The 17,370-nt window shown below is 37.9% G+C and overlaps 1 protein-coding gene across 8 annotated transcripts in view; it reads left to right on the forward strand.

Annotated features, from left to right (window-relative positions):
- Mta3 (metastasis associated 1 family member 3) overlaps positions 1-17,370 on the forward strand; it is a 214,369-nt gene that overhangs the window by 170,152 nt on the left and 26,847 nt on the right. For 7 of the 8 annotated variants that reach the window (XM_010621509.2, XM_010621506.2, XM_010621508.2 and 4 more), the window contains exons 11-14: positions 1,124-1,182; positions 6,205-6,329; positions 9,547-9,698; positions 10,509-10,731. In XM_010621509.2, the coding sequence (XP_010619811.1) occupies positions 1,124-1,182; positions 6,205-6,329; positions 9,547-9,698; positions 10,509-10,731 (559 nt within the window). The remainder of the gene's footprint in view (positions 1-1,123; positions 1,183-6,204; positions 6,330-9,546; positions 9,699-10,508; positions 10,732-17,370) is intronic. The other variant, XM_010621507.2, reaches the window with a different exon arrangement.

The raw sequence follows: 17,370 nt of genomic DNA on the forward strand, positions 1-17,370 counted from the left end.
AAAAGGCAAAGATTTAATACAGCCATTATCTTTTTCTAAGTTATGTATGTTATACAATGGCGGGTATTGGATGTTGAACAAATATGTTTTAAGGATCACTTTAGAAGGTACCAGAATGAGTTGCTTAAGGTCATAAAAAAGAAATAGATATCTATTCCCATGGATCAGCTTCTGCTGTCAACATCATATATAATTCAAAAAGTGTTTATTTGAATCAAATTGATTAGAAAAGAAGGTGATATAGTCTGAAAATTTTATGTTACTCAAATCAAAAAAGTTGCCTAATGATGGAGACAGTGACATCAAGGATGGTTCAAAGTATTTGGACAAAATTATTCCCCAGAATTTTAACTCCTTTCTAAAGTTTCAAGCTGTCCCCTAAATGTTTTATTTTCTCAGATTAGGAAAATGGAGGATATCCTAATGTGTTTTGTCTTATTTTTGGATATTAACGTTATATTATTTTCCTTCCCCATTTGTTATTGTGTTCATCAGTGTCTCCCCATTCTTTTCCCTTCATTTGGCTAATTTGTTTCAGCCAACATTTAGTTACTACACCTCTCCTAACATTTAAAATAAAGGCTTAATTTTGCATACAAAAACTGCAGTCTCTTTCTTGGTTTTAGAATAACTTCTCTCTAAATATTTGTCTAAAAAAAAGATTTTGTGCTTTTTTTTTTCTTTTTCCTAGAAAGGCAAGTAAGAAAGTAGAAACTAAATTTGCAAAAGTTAAAATGGTTAATTCTGGATGTCTTGTTTGGGACTGTTGAGTGTTGCTTAGTGGTAGGTAGAGTACATGCTCATTTAGTGTGTACAAGGCCCTGTGTTCAATTGTTAGCATGAAAAATAATTTTATTTTTATTTACCCATGGAGGAGTGGGAAACTGAGCTATTTGTTGCTCTGTTTTGTATAAAATATTAATATTTATAGTTCTGTAGCCTGGAATCCTATGACTTTTCTTACAGGTTACTGCAGTTTAAGGATATACATTATGAAAGAAAGCTTGTTTTAAAATAGAAAATTTTTAATTATGCTTTAATATTTATTTTCTTGTGAATTTTTAAGACAAGTAGTAATAATTAGGCATTGCATGTAAAATATTTCATTCATCTTTTGAATTAGAAACGTCTAAAAGCTGCAGAAGCTGAGAGTAAACTGAAACAAGTATATATCCCAACTTAGTAAGTAATTGAAATCTTTTACAATATTTGACCTGGTCTTAATTCTTCATTACAAAACATGTCATTTTGTTCATTTTCTGACAAATTTGAATTTCTTTGTGTATATTACTTTCTTTCCTACAAAGCACAAGCCCTGTATTTCTTTTATACCACTACATAGATTTTTTAGAAAGAAAAAGAAATGAGTGAGATAAACCACAAGCAGATTATCATGAAGCTAGAGATGAAGAGATAAAAAATGCCATGTATTGTACTTCTATCAGAACTTCAGGGAAAGTGTCAGAAAACTAATCTTTGGGACTAACTATATTATTTGAAGCAATTGTGTTTCATAAAGATAGCAATGTTTAATGCTTCTAACTATGGAAGGGATTTTCTTAAGATAATGTGTGCTGCTACTTTGAGATGTGTTGTTCCCATTATTTGGTTGAGGATTTTACACCATTGTCTTGGTTCTTACGGTAAATTAGAACCATGCATACTGTGAATGTTCAGTAAGGATTTAGTGGTTTTAGGTGTCTAGAGTTCTGTTATTACCCTTTGAGTTTATAAATCATTGCCATATCAAAATGAGTGCCAATTTTCTTTTTATTTGCTGTTTTAACTGAACGACTGTACCCATTTGTTGAGATTTTCAGGGTTTGACCATTCCTTTGTTCAGATGAAACTGGTTCATTCAGCACTCTGTGTGTAGTACTATCCTAGAATCTCTTGTGATTAAAATGAAATTATTACAAACTTTTGTGTGTTGTTTCAAGAGTTTTTTTTTTCATTCTTAGTTATTTTTTACATACCCTTTTGTTTACTGAATTCTTATGTATTGCATAGTACCTGTTTTTATATATAAAAGGGCTTATGGAGATGACTTGTGATTTTTCATAATTTTTACCTCAAGGCAGATAACTTTTTTGTTTTTTGTATGTGTGTAAAACAGGATTTCTATGTGTAGTTCAGACGCCTGGAACTCACTCTGGCCTCAAACTCATGGCAGTCCTCTTGGCCTCAGCCTCGAGTGCTGGCGTGTTCAGATAACTTGAACCATGCCCAGTTGAGATAACTTTTTAAATTTTTTAAAATGCTTAATTTACTTGGTCCATAATTATATGTCTTCTGCAGTGAGTTTTAATTTATTTTTATTATGTATTTTATTTGACTAATTCATAAAATAGGCACTCCCCAAAGAATGCACTGTTGGAACTCACATGTATTAGATTTTCAGAAATAAACAACAGCATTCTTGTAACTCCCTCCACTGAAGGGATAGTATATTTAACCATCTTCCCCCATACTAGGAATTGAACTCAGGACTTGCTTGCTAGGCAGATTCAGTGCTACTGCGCTGTATCCCCTGCCCCAATATCTGACCATTTGACCATATAACCCAAATAATTGTTTTTATTCTACTTTACATTGACTTTGGAGTCTTAATCTAAATCTACAGTCTGTGGGCCAAATCTAAGCTAGCACATTTATGTAAATAACGTTTTATTGGAACATAGACATACTTATTCATTTTCACATTATCCTAAGTCTGCTTTAAGAATACAGTGGCAGAATTAAGTGGTTACCGCAGAACTTATATTACCTCACAAAGCTTAAAATACTGAACTATCTGGCCCCTTACAAAAAGCTTTCTAATCTCTGATCTCAGTAATTATTTTTAGAGATCAAAACAGTTTCTGATCATACTTTTTAAAAGTTAGATTGTTCAAAAATACGCAGCTGAGTTACTGAATTGGATAAGGGTCTGAGGTCTTTGAATTTCCAAATTAACTCTGAAACAGAATGTTTAAAAAATATACTAAATTAGGGCCTGGGATTTAGCTCAGTGGTTCTGTTGCCTGCCTCACAAGCACAAGGACCGAGTTTCATCCTAGGTTCCCCCCACCAAAATAAAAAACCCAAACAAATATTTTTACAGCGCCTGCCTGGCAAGCGCAAGGTCCTGAGTTTGATCCCTGGTACAAAAAAATTATATATATATATCTATATCTATAGATGTAGATATAGAATCTATAGACACACACACACACTCTAAATTGGGCCGGGGATTTAGCTCAGTGGCACAGGGCAAGGTCCCGAGTTCAATCTCCAGTACCAAAAAGAAAGAAAAGAAAATATACACTAAATTATGAGTGATTTTCTTCTGTTAGTTTTTTGAGCATTCTGTTGAGTACTAGCATCATAAGGTTAATAAGATAGGACTTTTATCAAAAATGAAGTGTTGGGGCCGGGGATTTAGCTCAGTGGTTCCACCACCTGCCTCAAAAGTGTAAAGATCCGAGTTTGATCCCTTGTCCCCTCCCCCCAAAAAAAAGTGTTGGATATGATGGTAACATATACTATATATTCAATGTATTTGTCTTAAACTTAGGCAAAAATTGTGAGCTAGAGTTATGAAAGTGATCTTAAATAGCATATAATGTTTCAAACCTTGACAAAGATTTCTGAGGGAGAGCAACAAGAAAAGGGCCTTAGCCGAGTCTTGAATAGATCTAGTATTTATAGACCAAAATAACTAGAAAGAATAGCCAAGGGCCAGGGATTTAGCTCAGTGGTTCCACCACCTTCCTCAGAAGCGCAAGGACCTGAGTTTGATCCCTGGTACAAAAAAAAAAAGCCAAGTATGTATAATAGCATAGAAGCTGCGAGGAAGATGTTTTAAAGAAGGCGGTAAAGAGAGAGATGCTGATGTTAAATAGCTACATGGAGATGCTGATGGTCTTTAGTGGGCCCTGAAGACTGTCCCTTAGATCTAAACTTTACTTGGCTTTATAGAGATAGTTTTAAGTGATTCACAAGTATGCATGTCGTGACACACTTTTTCTTTTCGTTATTGTACTTGAAGTCATTAGTTTCCTGGGCATGCTGGCACACATTTATAATCCCACCTCCTTAGGTGGCTGAGGCAGGAAGATCACAAATTTAAGTTCAGCCTCAGCAGGTTAGCCTGACTGTCTTTAAAAAAAAAAAAAAAAAACGGCTGAGATTATAGTTCATTGATAGAACACTTGCCTTTTAATACCTGGGTTCAGTTGTGACTTTGGCAGGTTGGGGTGGGGTTGAGGGTCTGGTTTATTTGGTCAAATAACATTTTAGATTCATTTAAACACTGAATTTCTGTTTGCTTTTATTCTTTTTTCAGACTGATAAACTGAAAATTTATATTCACTGTTTCTTCAATACATATTTAGTTCTGTGTTTAAATATCAGTAGTAATCTTATGTCTGAGAAACTTCTAGCCAATTATTTGATTCCAAGCAGCAGCATTTCTGTATATGGTAGACTGTTCTGGCAATTCTGTGACTTGATCCAAGGAGCACTAAGCTAGATCCTCACCTACCCCTTTAAGTTTTGTGGGGCTTTTTTTTTTTTTTCATTTTTCCTTGAGACAGGGTCTTTCTAGGTTGCCCAGGCAGGCCTCAAACTTGTGAACCTTCTGCCTTGGCCTCCTGAGTGAGCTTCTGGGATTACAGACATGTACGTCCATGCCTTCCGTGTCTGGCATATAGTATTTTTAAAAATTTAAATAAATATTATGTATCCTTGGAAAACTTAGTTGCACAAGCCACTCTTTCATTTTGTACATTTTTAGTTTAAAGGTAAGAGAAAGATCTTCTGTCTGATTTAATATGTTTTTTTAAAAAACAATTTGTCATTCTGCAGTAGGGGTAGAGTGTTTGGCTAGCATTTGTGAATCCCTGGATTTGTTTCCTAGCACTGCAAAAAATAAAAAAACAAAAAAGGTATTTTTAAAATGCACAGCTGATACAAATTAGGGGTGTAAACAATCCCTCTCTTACAGAATAGGGACTTTAGTACATGTAAAAAGGTAAAGTGACTACTGGGGGTGAAGGTGGGGGTGTCTTTGCGAGTCATAGTAACAGTGCCGAAAGGCAATCTTAAGTAAGATGTTTGTTCTCAGGCCACACCAAGTTACACTCTAGGCTTTGACTGTTAAGTGAAATTGTAGAAAGGAAATCCTGAGCCAACTCTGTTGGGGTTCCAGGTGTCTTGATATTTGTGGTACCTCATTGCATGAGGAGCCATGGAAGGATGGACTATCATCTGCATACGGAGCATAGTCTCCATTTATTCACTCGGCATTCATTTCTAAATTTGTCAATTAATTTTGCTTATTTTCTTTTCAGAAAATAGACAAGAAAGGTCCTTTAGAAAGAAGCTCCTTGAACTTGTAGGTTTTTGTTTACTAGACACTGAGAAGACATATGCTGAGTAAACTATTTTTTGGGGTACCGTGGATTGAGCTTGCACTTGCAAGGCAGGCACTAGAACCACTGAGCTAAGTCTCTGGCCCTGGACTACATGTTTCTGAAGAATTGGTTATGTTCACTTAGTCTCTAGGAAATTTGCACATAAACTTCTGATAGATGCCTCCTTTTCCTTCCAAAAATGATTTTTAAAAGCAAAAGCTTAAATCTCGAAATTACTGATATTTCTAATTTTAAGTGCTATTTAACCTTCTTTGTAGAAATTCAGACAATTGTTGTCATAGGAGTAGGGCAGGTGGTCGGGAGCTCTGAAATGCTAACTTGGCTGCAGAGAGATGGGCCCTGTGGCACCCACACATGTGTTGATGCCACTCCCTCCCGAGAAGGCCAGGAGGCAGCAGCAGGAATGGAGCAGTGTCTTGATTTCTGCAGTCACACATTGCTTTCTTTAGCTCAAGTTATTTGAGTTATCCAAACTGTAATTTTCCCAGAATTTATGATGAGTGGTAAAACCTTAATAACTTGCATCTTTCAGAAGCAGCTGAGGATGGTCTAAGGATTAAAGTGCCTTTGGATACACAAGAGATGCGGCTTTTATTGGGACAGGGTCAGGCACAAGAGGCTGTTTGTTACATAGCCTTGTTTTATAAACATGAGTGGGGTTCATTTTAACAACTTGTTTTTACCAGTTTATTTCTGTTTAGTTAAGGTAAATTAGTAAGGAGATACTGAGCTTTTTGCCTGGTTATACAAATAATCTTTACCGCCTCACTTTACATTTCATTGAAAGCAGCAAACCAAACCCCAACCAAATATCCACCAGCAATGGCAAGCCTGGCACTGTGAATGGAGCTGTGGGGAGCACGTTCCAGCCCCAGAATCCCCTCTTAGGTCGAGCCTGTGAGAGCTGCTATGGTAAGTTTGCTTCAACAGGGTTGCCTTTTCCCTCAGAGGCCTGTCTTGGGCTAAGTGCAGGGACCGGTCCTACACTGTGGGGTGGGATGGTGAAGAGCTTCTGGGAACTGTGTGGTTTGTACAGCACAGAGGCTGGGCAGTCTCTCTTTGGAGTGAGGAGATGCTCATCCCTGCTTCTTCCAGGAACAAAGACCTTTGAGTATCACTCTGTAGATGCTGGGGAGAGGCGTTGAGTTGCCTTTGATTGCTTCTTGGGGCTCCATGGTTGTTGCTGAGTGTTTGATGGCAGTGTTTGCTAAACTGTGTGCAGAATTGTACTGTATTAGCTTTGCCCAATCCATGGTCACTTGATATATATTAAATCCCTATTTGGAGTTTCTCTTGGTCCTTTGACAAAGGTTCCCCAAATTCTGCAGTAAAGGCCTGCATGTGAATAAACTGCTATTTATAATCCTCAGAACACCAGTTTGGGAGATGCTGCTCTATGATACTTCCTTTGGCCTCAGGGCACATTTTTATTTATCTCTGCTGGCAATATTGTGTTATGTGTGCCCTGGCTGGTATGTGGGGATTAAAAAAATGAAATGAAGCAAAGTAAAATGTCTCAAGCAACAGTATAATCCCCTAATAGGGCATTAGTGGCATCATATACATTTCCTTCCTTCCAATCAGGGTGCCTTGGGATGGGAGAAAGAAGGCACCTAGTGTTTACTGAGTCTTCTGTGCTAGTCTGGCTTTCAGCAGCTTTCTGGAGGTAGATGTAGCCTACTTACTGCCCTAGGGATGCCCTGCTCTATATCCACACCAGGCATCAACACTAGAAAAGGCTTTTAAAACCAAATCACATAATTCTCTATCAGTGCTCAGGAATGTGTGAGGCAGACACATCGCTAACTTTGTAGAAATGGAGCATCGGGATGTGTCTAGCCATTTTCTGCAGCATTGGAGCACCAAGGAAAACTAGGTCCTTTTGGTGAAAACTTTGCATGAATAGCATTGTAAGGATCTTTGAGTTGTTAATTTTGGATTTTGAAGTTCATCTATATTTGAATGAAAATAACAAGCCTCCAAACAAATTGTAGTAGTTTAATAATTTCTGATAGGATCTTGTTGTGGTCTGAGGCTGATCGTGTATTCCTCGGCTCAAGCCATCCTCCTTCCTCATTCATCCCCCTAAAGTAGTTTGGACTACATGTGTGGACCACCACATCAAATAACCTGTCCTTTTTTACTTTCAGAACCATTCCTATTTATATGTATTCCTTCCAATAATTATCATTTTATATGTATACAATGCTTTTAATTTCATGGTTTTGATTCTGGAGTTGTTAAATTTCCATCATTCCTTTTTTTTTTTTTTGGTACCCTGAATTCAACTCAGGGCCCTGCTCTGGCCAGGCAGGCACAGCACCACTGAGCTACATCTCTGGCCCCATCATGAAATATTTTATTATAACACATAAAAAACTTTATGATAGAATTTGTTTTTTGTCAAATGATGTTCATTTTTAAAGTGACGTTATTATTAGTGAAACTATATTTAGAATGCACAAATAGATCATAGCTTATTATTCAGGATGAAAATTTGTCTTTAAAAATATCCTTTAGGCTGGGTGTGGTGGTGCACACCTGTAATCCCTGCACTCAGGAGGCTGAGGCAAGAGGATCACAAAGAGTTTGAGGCCAGCCTGGACTACACAGTGAGATCTTGTCTCAAAAAATGTAAAATCATTTTGACTTGTTTTAAATAATAAGAAAGGTTCTTTAGGTTTCTATTTATAAGAAAATCTCCCAAAATAACAATGAGTGCATGTATTATTACCAAGAAACTAAAAGACATTAAATGTAGTGGTCACTGTATTTTCTCAATCTTTTTAGGGCGAGGAGCTATGGGGCCTTGCACACATGCTGAGTCCACATGCTGTGACTGAACAGTTGATGTTTCCTGTTCCTTCCTGTCTCCCTCTGCTCTCCCTCTCCTCTTTCCTGACCCCTTGCCTCTGTCTCTCACACATGCTAGGCAAGGGCTCTACCACTGAGCCATACCCTGGCCCCTGTATTTTTTTTCTCTTATGGACATTGGTTTGTGAAGTGTTAGTTGATACCTTCAGTGTACTGTTTGAATGTTTGGATCTGGTGAGAGTAAATTACACATCAGAGGAAAACTTCAAGGCAGTTGCCGTTAGAATGGTTTTTATGTACTTCATTAACTTAATGTTTTAATTTAGTACCAGTGTTTTCTATCTTAAACTTCAGATCTTCAGTGGGTGTTTTTTGTGTTATGTGGCAGGGATTTAAATTGCAAAGGAGACCAAATACAGGCTTACAGTGTTCAGCCAAGCAATAAATCAGCTGCATTTTGGGCCTTAAAATGTATTGTGGTATCAGCTGCACATGCTCACTTGATACAGATTTATAGTAGTGAAAGACATTCTGGTATAGGAGGAAATACTATATATATATGTATTTATATTTGAGGTTGTTTTTTTTTTTTTTTTTTTTTTTTTTTTTTTTTTTTGTCCTGGGGATTGAACTCGGGTCCTTGTGCTTACAGAACAGGCATGGGAACTACTGAGCTAAATCCCCAGCCCTAAAATATTTTATCTGTTGATTAAAATAAAAGAATGGCAACCAGATAACTGTTTGTATTAGATTCCTGGTTTTATCACTGGAGCCCACTCTGAGTACCTTAAATAAGCCCTGGGGTGCTTTCTGAGCTTGGCTTGGGAACTTGAATTGAGATTTTAAATACTACTGGTGATCACAATAATTAGCCTGGCGTAGTGGCACATGCCTGGTTATCCCAGCAGGAGGCTGAGGCAGGAGGATTGTCATTGAGTTCAAGACCAGCCCAGGCTACATAGTGAGACCCTGTCCCACTCCCCTCATTCATAATAATACCTGAAAACTTAATTCCAGATACGTAAAGCATTTTTAAAGTACAAAACGCCCTAAGCAGAACAATGTAAAAGATACTTTACCTAATAGCCTCTGTTAGATGCCACAGGCATTTGATACATAGTAGAAATCAGTGCTTTAATGGATTCTGAGTATTGGAAAATTCATATATATGTTGTACTTTCATGTTTGAATTCCAAACTGGGGAAAGAAAAGTTAACATTGTAAGCTAAGTAGCTTTTGGATATTTTTGAGCTATTAGACTGTATTTCTATTGACAAAAATTCATAGTATCTTTTTTCCCCCCCTCCATCTTTAGCAACACAATCTCACCAGTGGTATTCTTGGGGCCCACCTAACATGCAGTGTAGATTGTGTGCAACTTGTTGGCTGTATTGGAAAAAGTACGGAGGCCTAAAAATGCCCACCCAGTCAGAAGAGGAAAAGTTATCTCCCAGCCAATCATCAGAGGTATATGAAATAGTATTCAGTGCTAGAAATGTGTCATTGTTTTCAATAGTTGGCTCGTTCCTTGGAAAGAGAAATACAGGATAGGATAATTTTAAAATGAACAGGGCTATTTTTATAGCTAAACGCAGTGGTACATTATTCAGGGTGGGTGTGGAGAGAGAAACAAGGAGAAATCCATTTATTATTCAGGTATTCAAAATACTGATCTTGTGAGATTGCTCAGACAAAAGAATAATGTGTGTGGGTGGCATCAGCATAAGCAGAGAGCTTACAAATTGTTTTAATTGCTTTGGAAAACAATTTGTAACCTTTAGATACTGTTGAAAACATCTTATTACTTAAAGTCATAAACACAAATCAAACATTTTCTTTGTCTCTGGCTGTTTTGGAGGGTTAAAAGAAGGTATTGGACTCAATCTTGAGGAGAGCAATGGTTGAAATGTGATTTTGGTAAAATCCTTACAGATTGAGGATGCCAAGCGCCTATGTTCACCAGAGGCAGACTCTTCTCTTTCTGTCCTAATGTGAACTCAGGAGTCCTTAATAATAAAAATCCAGCCCGCTTGTAAGCTCTTACTATTATGTATGGGATTTTGGATTCTTGTATTACATTCCCACCCAGTTCCCTTCTATTCTCACATTTCTCCCAAAAGCGCACACTTTTTAAATATTTTTTAGAGATAGGGTCCTAGGTTATAGATGCCTCTGTGAATGATTTAAAAATTAGACTTTTCTTTGAATATGATGTAAATGGTAGTATGTTTGGACCAGTTCTCTTCTGTAAATGTTTGTTGGTTTCTGATTCTGCAGGATGCCCGAGTTAGAAGTCATCTGTCCCGGCAGGCCATGCAGGGAATGCCAGTCCGAAACACTGGGAGCCCAAAGTCTGCAGTGAAGACCCGCCAAGCTTTCTTCCTCCACACAACATATTTCACAAAATTTGCTCGTCAGGTCTGCAAAAATACCCTTCGATTGCGGCAGGCAGCAAGACGTCCGTTTGTTGCTATTAATTATGCTGCCATTAGGGCAGAATGTAAGACGTTTTTAAATTCTTAATCTTACATGTTGTGCTTTTCTGACCATTTTCTTTCTTTCCCTCTCTATCTCCTTTTTGTTTGTTTGTTTGCAATAAACATAAGTTCTTGTGTACAGCCTTTTATTTGTTTTTTTTTTTAAACATTGTTTTTGTCTGCTGCCATTTGTATCATGCCAGGGGGAACGGGCATTTAAATCTCTGAGAGTAGTGCTCAGCAGAGGAGGAGGGAGGCGAACCTGTCCAGCGGGGTTTTGTGGTGGCATTGCCAAAAGAGCTCTTACTGAAGCACTTTAACCTGTGAGGCGGTGTCACAGAATAACCCCCAAGGATGGCGTTACAGTGAAACTCCTTCACTGAGACAGCGTGTCCAGTCTAGCATGGATTCATCAGGTCTAAATAAAATTTACTAATTCATGCTCATTAGAAAGCGGATGTCTTTGTAAACTAATTTTCCCATGAAACCTTTACAATCATACAACATTATGGAAATTCACAGGGCTTCATAATAAATGCTGTATTTATTAGAAGGCTTAACATTATAAATAAATTGTAAAATCACTTTTGGGTGAATTTTCCGAAAGTGCATTTTTAGTTTTTTTAAGATAGCATCTAAATTTGTGGTTGAGTAGTCTGTTCAATTTGGTTTCCATTTCATAATCATGTATTATCATATAACATGTACATAACTCATTACTCTTGTTTCCAACACATTCAGTCTTGCTTATGTTTTCTGTTTTTGGTAGAACAAAGGTCATGTGTACCAAGGAACTGTGGATCATTCTGTCATTGATGTGTATCTGGAAATGTGCATAGAATTGTTGCTGTGTTAGCTCTGGAGTGGTGGTCCTGGCTAGCAGAGCCACACGACCGTCCCCTGAGGAGTAAGATAACTTGCTGTCTAACTCAGGAAACCTTAAATGGATTCAGAACTTTATGTGTGATATAAGAAATTATATTATGAGATTTTCCACTTTGCTTTAAAGAGAATATCCATGAGAGGAATGATTACTAAAAAAATCATTTTTTGTTTCTGGAGATAATTTTCCACAGAAAATTGAAAGTTGAAAAGCTTTAAAATTTACTGGTAAAAGCTGTGTAAGAATAAAATTCTGTTGTAAAGAGAGTAAAAATTGGCAGTAATGTCAGTGTCTTATGAGGGGCAAGGAGCCACATTATATTCATGTCTGAGAGTTTAGGCTTATCCTTAGGTTCTGACCTAGTATTTCTGAGTTAACGGACTTATGTTGCTACTTTCTTATCCATTTTAAGCAACTGGAAAATAAATTATTGGTCTAAACAGTTTAGCTGGTTTGAAACATAACATTTACATATAATTTCTTAGGACAATTAGAACATGAGAAAGTGATTGCAGTTCTTCCATTAAATTTGAAGACCCAGTATCATCCTTCTTTCTGTGATGGAAAAGAAACTTCTACCAACCTATTTGGCTACTGAGGAAGCTGCCTTTCCCTTGGCTCTTGTTTTGATTTTCATTTAATTTGCACATCATCTTTAGTCTTGAATGAAGTATGTTTTTCTGTCACATTTAGTTTTTTCTCCCTTTTGAAAGGCCGTGCTGCTAAAAAGGGGATGTGTGACTAAATTACCTGTGTTTGCTGTAAGCTTATAGAAAATAATGAAGGCATTTGTTGGAATGAGATTCAAAGAGGATAACTTCTGTTTTATTTGTATTTACTTCACTGGTAATGAGGTTCACATAGAATAATTTTTAAATTACAGTGTTTGAGCAGCCATCCACTCAGTTACTTTTGTTTTCACCCAGTCAGCTAAGGAACTTTTTCCTACCATGGAATTAATTCTTGCATCATTTGTCCCTTCTTATATGTAGCTTGTAAAACCTCCGCAGCAGATTCTTTAATATTACCTTGTTATTAAGATTAGTTGTTAATGACCTATGTCTATAGGCAGCTGAGTCTGTAGTATCCTGGAAGTGTTTTTGAATAGGTATACATTTTCCAGTAAGCTTTCCCTAGTTTCTCAAAGGCAATGTTTACCCTCCTCACCACATGAAAAAACTTGAATCATTATAATGCAGTGTGAGGGTACTTTCAGATCAGGTGAAAGTTTACAATTCTACAGTATTGATAGACTAAAAGATTAATTGATTATTATATTGAGAAAAGAAAATTGTTAACTCTGTGAGCTTGAGACTTTTTTTTTCATACCAGGAATCAAACTGGGAACCTTGCACTTCTGAGGCAGGTGGCAGCACCAGTGAGCTAAATCCCCAGCCCGCTTGAGACTTTTAAAAATAAGTACTATAGAAATTGACCCCTTTCATGGTTCTACCCTTGGTGGCAACATCACAAGCAGTGACAGCCAGAGTTTATGGGTTCATAGACTGGAAAGAAAAGCAGCAAGCTGAGAAAAACTCAACTAGCCTAGGGAAAGCATGATCACAGCTCAGTACTTGATTTATGAGGTAATCTCTTCTTAGAGGAAAAATTTTTGGTTGGTTGCAGAGTTCTCTGTTTTCATTAAGAAATGTATACTAACATTTAATAATAGTACAAAGGGTAATCTTCATAAGAAATAATGTCTGTAAAGGCCAGGTGTGGTGGCACACGCCTGTAATTCCAGCACTCAAGAGGCTGAGGCAGGAGGGTCACTGTGAGTTCGAGACCAGCCTGGGCTACATAGTGAGTTCCAGGTCAGTCTCGGCTACATAGCGAGACCCTGTCTCAAAAAAAAAGTCTGTTGGAAGGGAAACTAAGGAAAGGAGGTGGAAAGAAGATATACCAATGGAAGGGAGATTGCTTGATACTTTTGAACTTTCTCAATTTGGACTATGAAAATGCTTGCTATTAAAGAAGTAATTTGCAACTGAAGTGGTGGCACACGCCTGTAATCCCAGCATTTGGGAAGCTGAGGCAGGAGGCATGCCACAGTTTGAGGCCAGCCTGAATTACATAGCAAGACATCTCAAAAACAAAAAAACTACCATCATTTAAGAATATGCATGAGAAAAACAATGCATGAGTTATATTTACGAAAGTGATTTTTAAATCTTAATATTTCCAAATACCTACTTAATAGTATACCTTTATGAATGAATATGTAAGTCTGCCAAAATATCCTAGCCAGTTCTACCATGCAGATTATGCTGGTAGGGCTGGGTAAATCCCCAGCTCAGTGGCGTCATGCCTGCCTTGCTCCTGAGTTCAATCCCTAGTACCAGGGGAAAAAAAAAAAAATTGGCTGGTAAACCAAAATCCAAGATAGCATAAAGAAAATTATTATATCCTCAATAGGATTTGTGCCCCAACAGCACAGCTTGTAAAACCATCATGTTTACATCCTCCCCCCCAGTAAAAAGCTGCAGTGTGGTGATGGTGCAACCAGATATTTCCTGCAGGTACCAGATGATTTTGTCCAAAATATACAGAATTACCCACACATCTGATCACAGGACGATTGCTTTTTGAGATTCAGGCTCTTCAGACAAATTAAAACTCCACAAATGAAACCACATTCCCCAGAACATATGTCCGGTGATTTCCCTGTCACTTGGGGTTGCTTGTGTAGATAATCAAGTGATTCTGAGTTAACCCCAGCCTTGCATGGCCAGCTGTGTTTCTCATGACAGTTTGCGTGTGTGATTTTTGAGGTAGGGTCACACTATGTAGTTTAGACTGGCCTTGAACTCAGTATATATCCCAGACTAGCCTAAAACTTGGAACAGTCCTGTCTCCACCTTCCAGTTTGGGGGATTACAGGTTTGTGCCACCATGCCTGCTCCTCAAGGTGACATTTTTTGAGAGTCGGTATTTGAAGATGTGAATTCAGCTTTAGAAGTATTCTAAAAGCTCGTTTGTGGGGAATTGGTTAGATGTCAATTTTTCTAATCACTTCTCAGCAAAAGTTACTGTTAGTAATTGTATAGCTTTTCTGAAATTCTAATGTTCAAAACATGAAGAGAGAACAGTTTTGGTTTGCTTATTCCTAGTTTTTAGTGGCCACCATTCTCTCCGTTACATAGAGATTTGTGTTACATAGAATGGCGGGTTTTGTTGTGGCAATATATTTTTTCAAATGGATGCCTAAATTTTTTTGAATTTATAAAAGTGGTTACAAATTATATCGTTCATTCCTAACTTACCCTTTTTAGAGGTAATCATTATAATTTTTGGTAATTCTCACTTTTGGTAGCTTTGACTCATTGTCATCATTTTAAGTATCCAGAGGTATTCTAGGGATCTCTAAGAATCCATGTAAGTGTATTAGTTTTTATTTTATGTTATTATGTTTTTCCCCAGTTCTGGGGATTGAACTCAGGACCTTATGCTTGTCAGGCAGGCATGGACCACTGAATTAAATATCTGTGCCTTCTTTGTTTATATATAGATGTTACAGTCTCACTGTTCTACACCTATTTTTTATTTAATGCTAGGACATTGAAAGTTAATTCTTTTTTGAGGGGTTGGGCTGAACAGTAATTTATTGTACCACAATTTAACCAGTTCTCTACTTTTTTTTTGCTATGTCTAATATCTATTATAATGTTGCATGCAGTATCCTGATATGGGTATCATTTCATCCTAATACTTAAAATTGGAATCTTGGGGCACTGCAGGTGTAGCTCAGTGATAAAACCTCTAATTAGCATGTTCTTGAGGCCTAGGAATCCGTCCTCAACACCAAAACAAAGCAAACAACAGTTTTATAAGGTAGATCCCTAAATATGAAAGCCTGGTAGAACATACATTTTGAAATTTGATGGGCATTGCACAGTTGCCCTCAGAAAACCCAGAGTTTATGATTTCACCAACATCCACAGATCCCGAATCTCTCGAATCATGCCAGCAAGGCCTTGACTAATTGATGGGGGGAGATATACCATACATTAGCTTGCATTTTCCACCACCCCCACACACCAGGGATCGCACTCGGGACTGCATTTTCCAGTCAGCCATGGGACCACTGAGGTACATCTCCAACCCTGTTTCACATTTCTAATGACATAAAAATCACTCCATGTCTTTGAAAGCCATTTGTATTTCCTTTTTTATCAGCTGTTTTATGCCATGATCTATTTTCTATTAGAAGTCTTCTTGACTTGTGGGAAATTCTTATAGCTTAACAAAGTTAGCTCTTGATAAGATATGTGATGCAAACATCTCCTGCGTTTTGTCTTTGATTTTGTTTATATTTGCTAAACTTTTAAAAAACATTATTTGTAAAAATTGTTTTTCCAGGCATGGTGACACACGCCTGAAATCCCAGTACTTGGGAATCTTAGGCAGGAGAGTTGCCACAAGTTCGAGGCTAGCCTGGGCTGCTTAGTGAGACCCTGTCTCAAAATAAAAAAGCCCAGCCCAGTGTGGTGGTGGCACATGCCTGTAATCCCAGCTCTCAGGACGCTAAGTCCAGAGGATCATCATGAGTTCAAGAGCAGCCTGGTGTACATAGTGAATTCAGGGTCAGCCTGAACTACAAAGGGAGATCCTGCCTCAAACAAAACAAAAAATTGTTTTATAATACCTGGGCTTTGTGTCTTGCTAAGAAATAACTACAGGTCTGGGGATTTGGCTAAGTGGTGCCACCAGCCTCACAAGCGGCGGTCCTGAGTTAGATCCCTGGTACCAAAAAAAACCAAAAAACAAGTGGTAACTAAACAGTTCTATAAGCTAATCCTATCAGTGGTTTTGACAGTGATACTGAAAGCTGATGTAGAAGTTTTTGTGAATTTTCACTGTTTATATAATTGCAGCTTTTCTATCTCACTTCCTCTGCCCCATTGTTTTCAAAACATTGCAGAGAAATGGCCATTATTGCAATAAAAGTGAAAGTGTTCTTCTGTGTCTACCTCAAGGAAACGTCATTCTGTAGGAAGCTAAAGAATAGGGCCTTCTGCCCAGTCCAGTGATTTGAGATGCAGGTGTTTTCCACCTCTGGGCACACTCCTTGGTTTTTGGGTATTTCTCAGATTGCTTTCTCATCTGTGCGCTTTTTTTTTTGGTACCGGGGATTGAACTCGGGTCTTTCCGCTTGCAAGGCAGGCCCCCGAACCACTGAGCTAACTCCCCGGCCTATCTGTGCACTTTTAATGCCTTTCTTTTTAAATAGAAATGGATGAGTAATATGGAAGGAAGGACTGACTGGACTGGCTGACAGGTGGCACCGAGTTTGGTCTTGAATAGGACCAGGATCATTGCACTGTGCACTAACTCTATTCATGGTCATTCCCTAGGGGCAGAATGGATTCTTCCTACTAAATACTGTACCTGCCATTTTTTTTTTAAATGTTCAACTGACTAGATCATCTTAGCACCTTTCACTCTGATTTCTTGTTTTTCCTTTTTTTTAAAAAAAAATTTCAGTACCAGGGATCCCACTCAGGACCTTGTGCTTGTGAGGCAGGTGCAGTGCCACTGAGCTAAATACCCAGCCCTTCATTCTGATTTCTTTCTGGGACTGATAATTCTTGCTACCAACTATATTTGATGATGATGATGATGATGATGATGATGATAATTCTTGCTACCAACTATATTTGATGATGATGATGATGATGATGATGACGACGACGACGACGATGATGTTTTTGGAGCCAGGGATGGAACTCTGGTCCTCGGGCCGGGGATTTAGCTCAGCTGTTCGGTGGCCTGCCTTGGC

The sequence above is a fragment of the Fukomys damarensis genome, unplaced genomic scaffold (genome assembly GCF_012274545.1).
Source record: "Fukomys damarensis isolate Sample0158 unplaced genomic scaffold, DMR_v1.0_HiC HiC_scaffold_2, whole genome shotgun sequence".
NCBI classification, from domain to species: domain Eukaryota; kingdom Metazoa; phylum Chordata; class Mammalia; order Rodentia; family Bathyergidae; genus Fukomys; species Fukomys damarensis.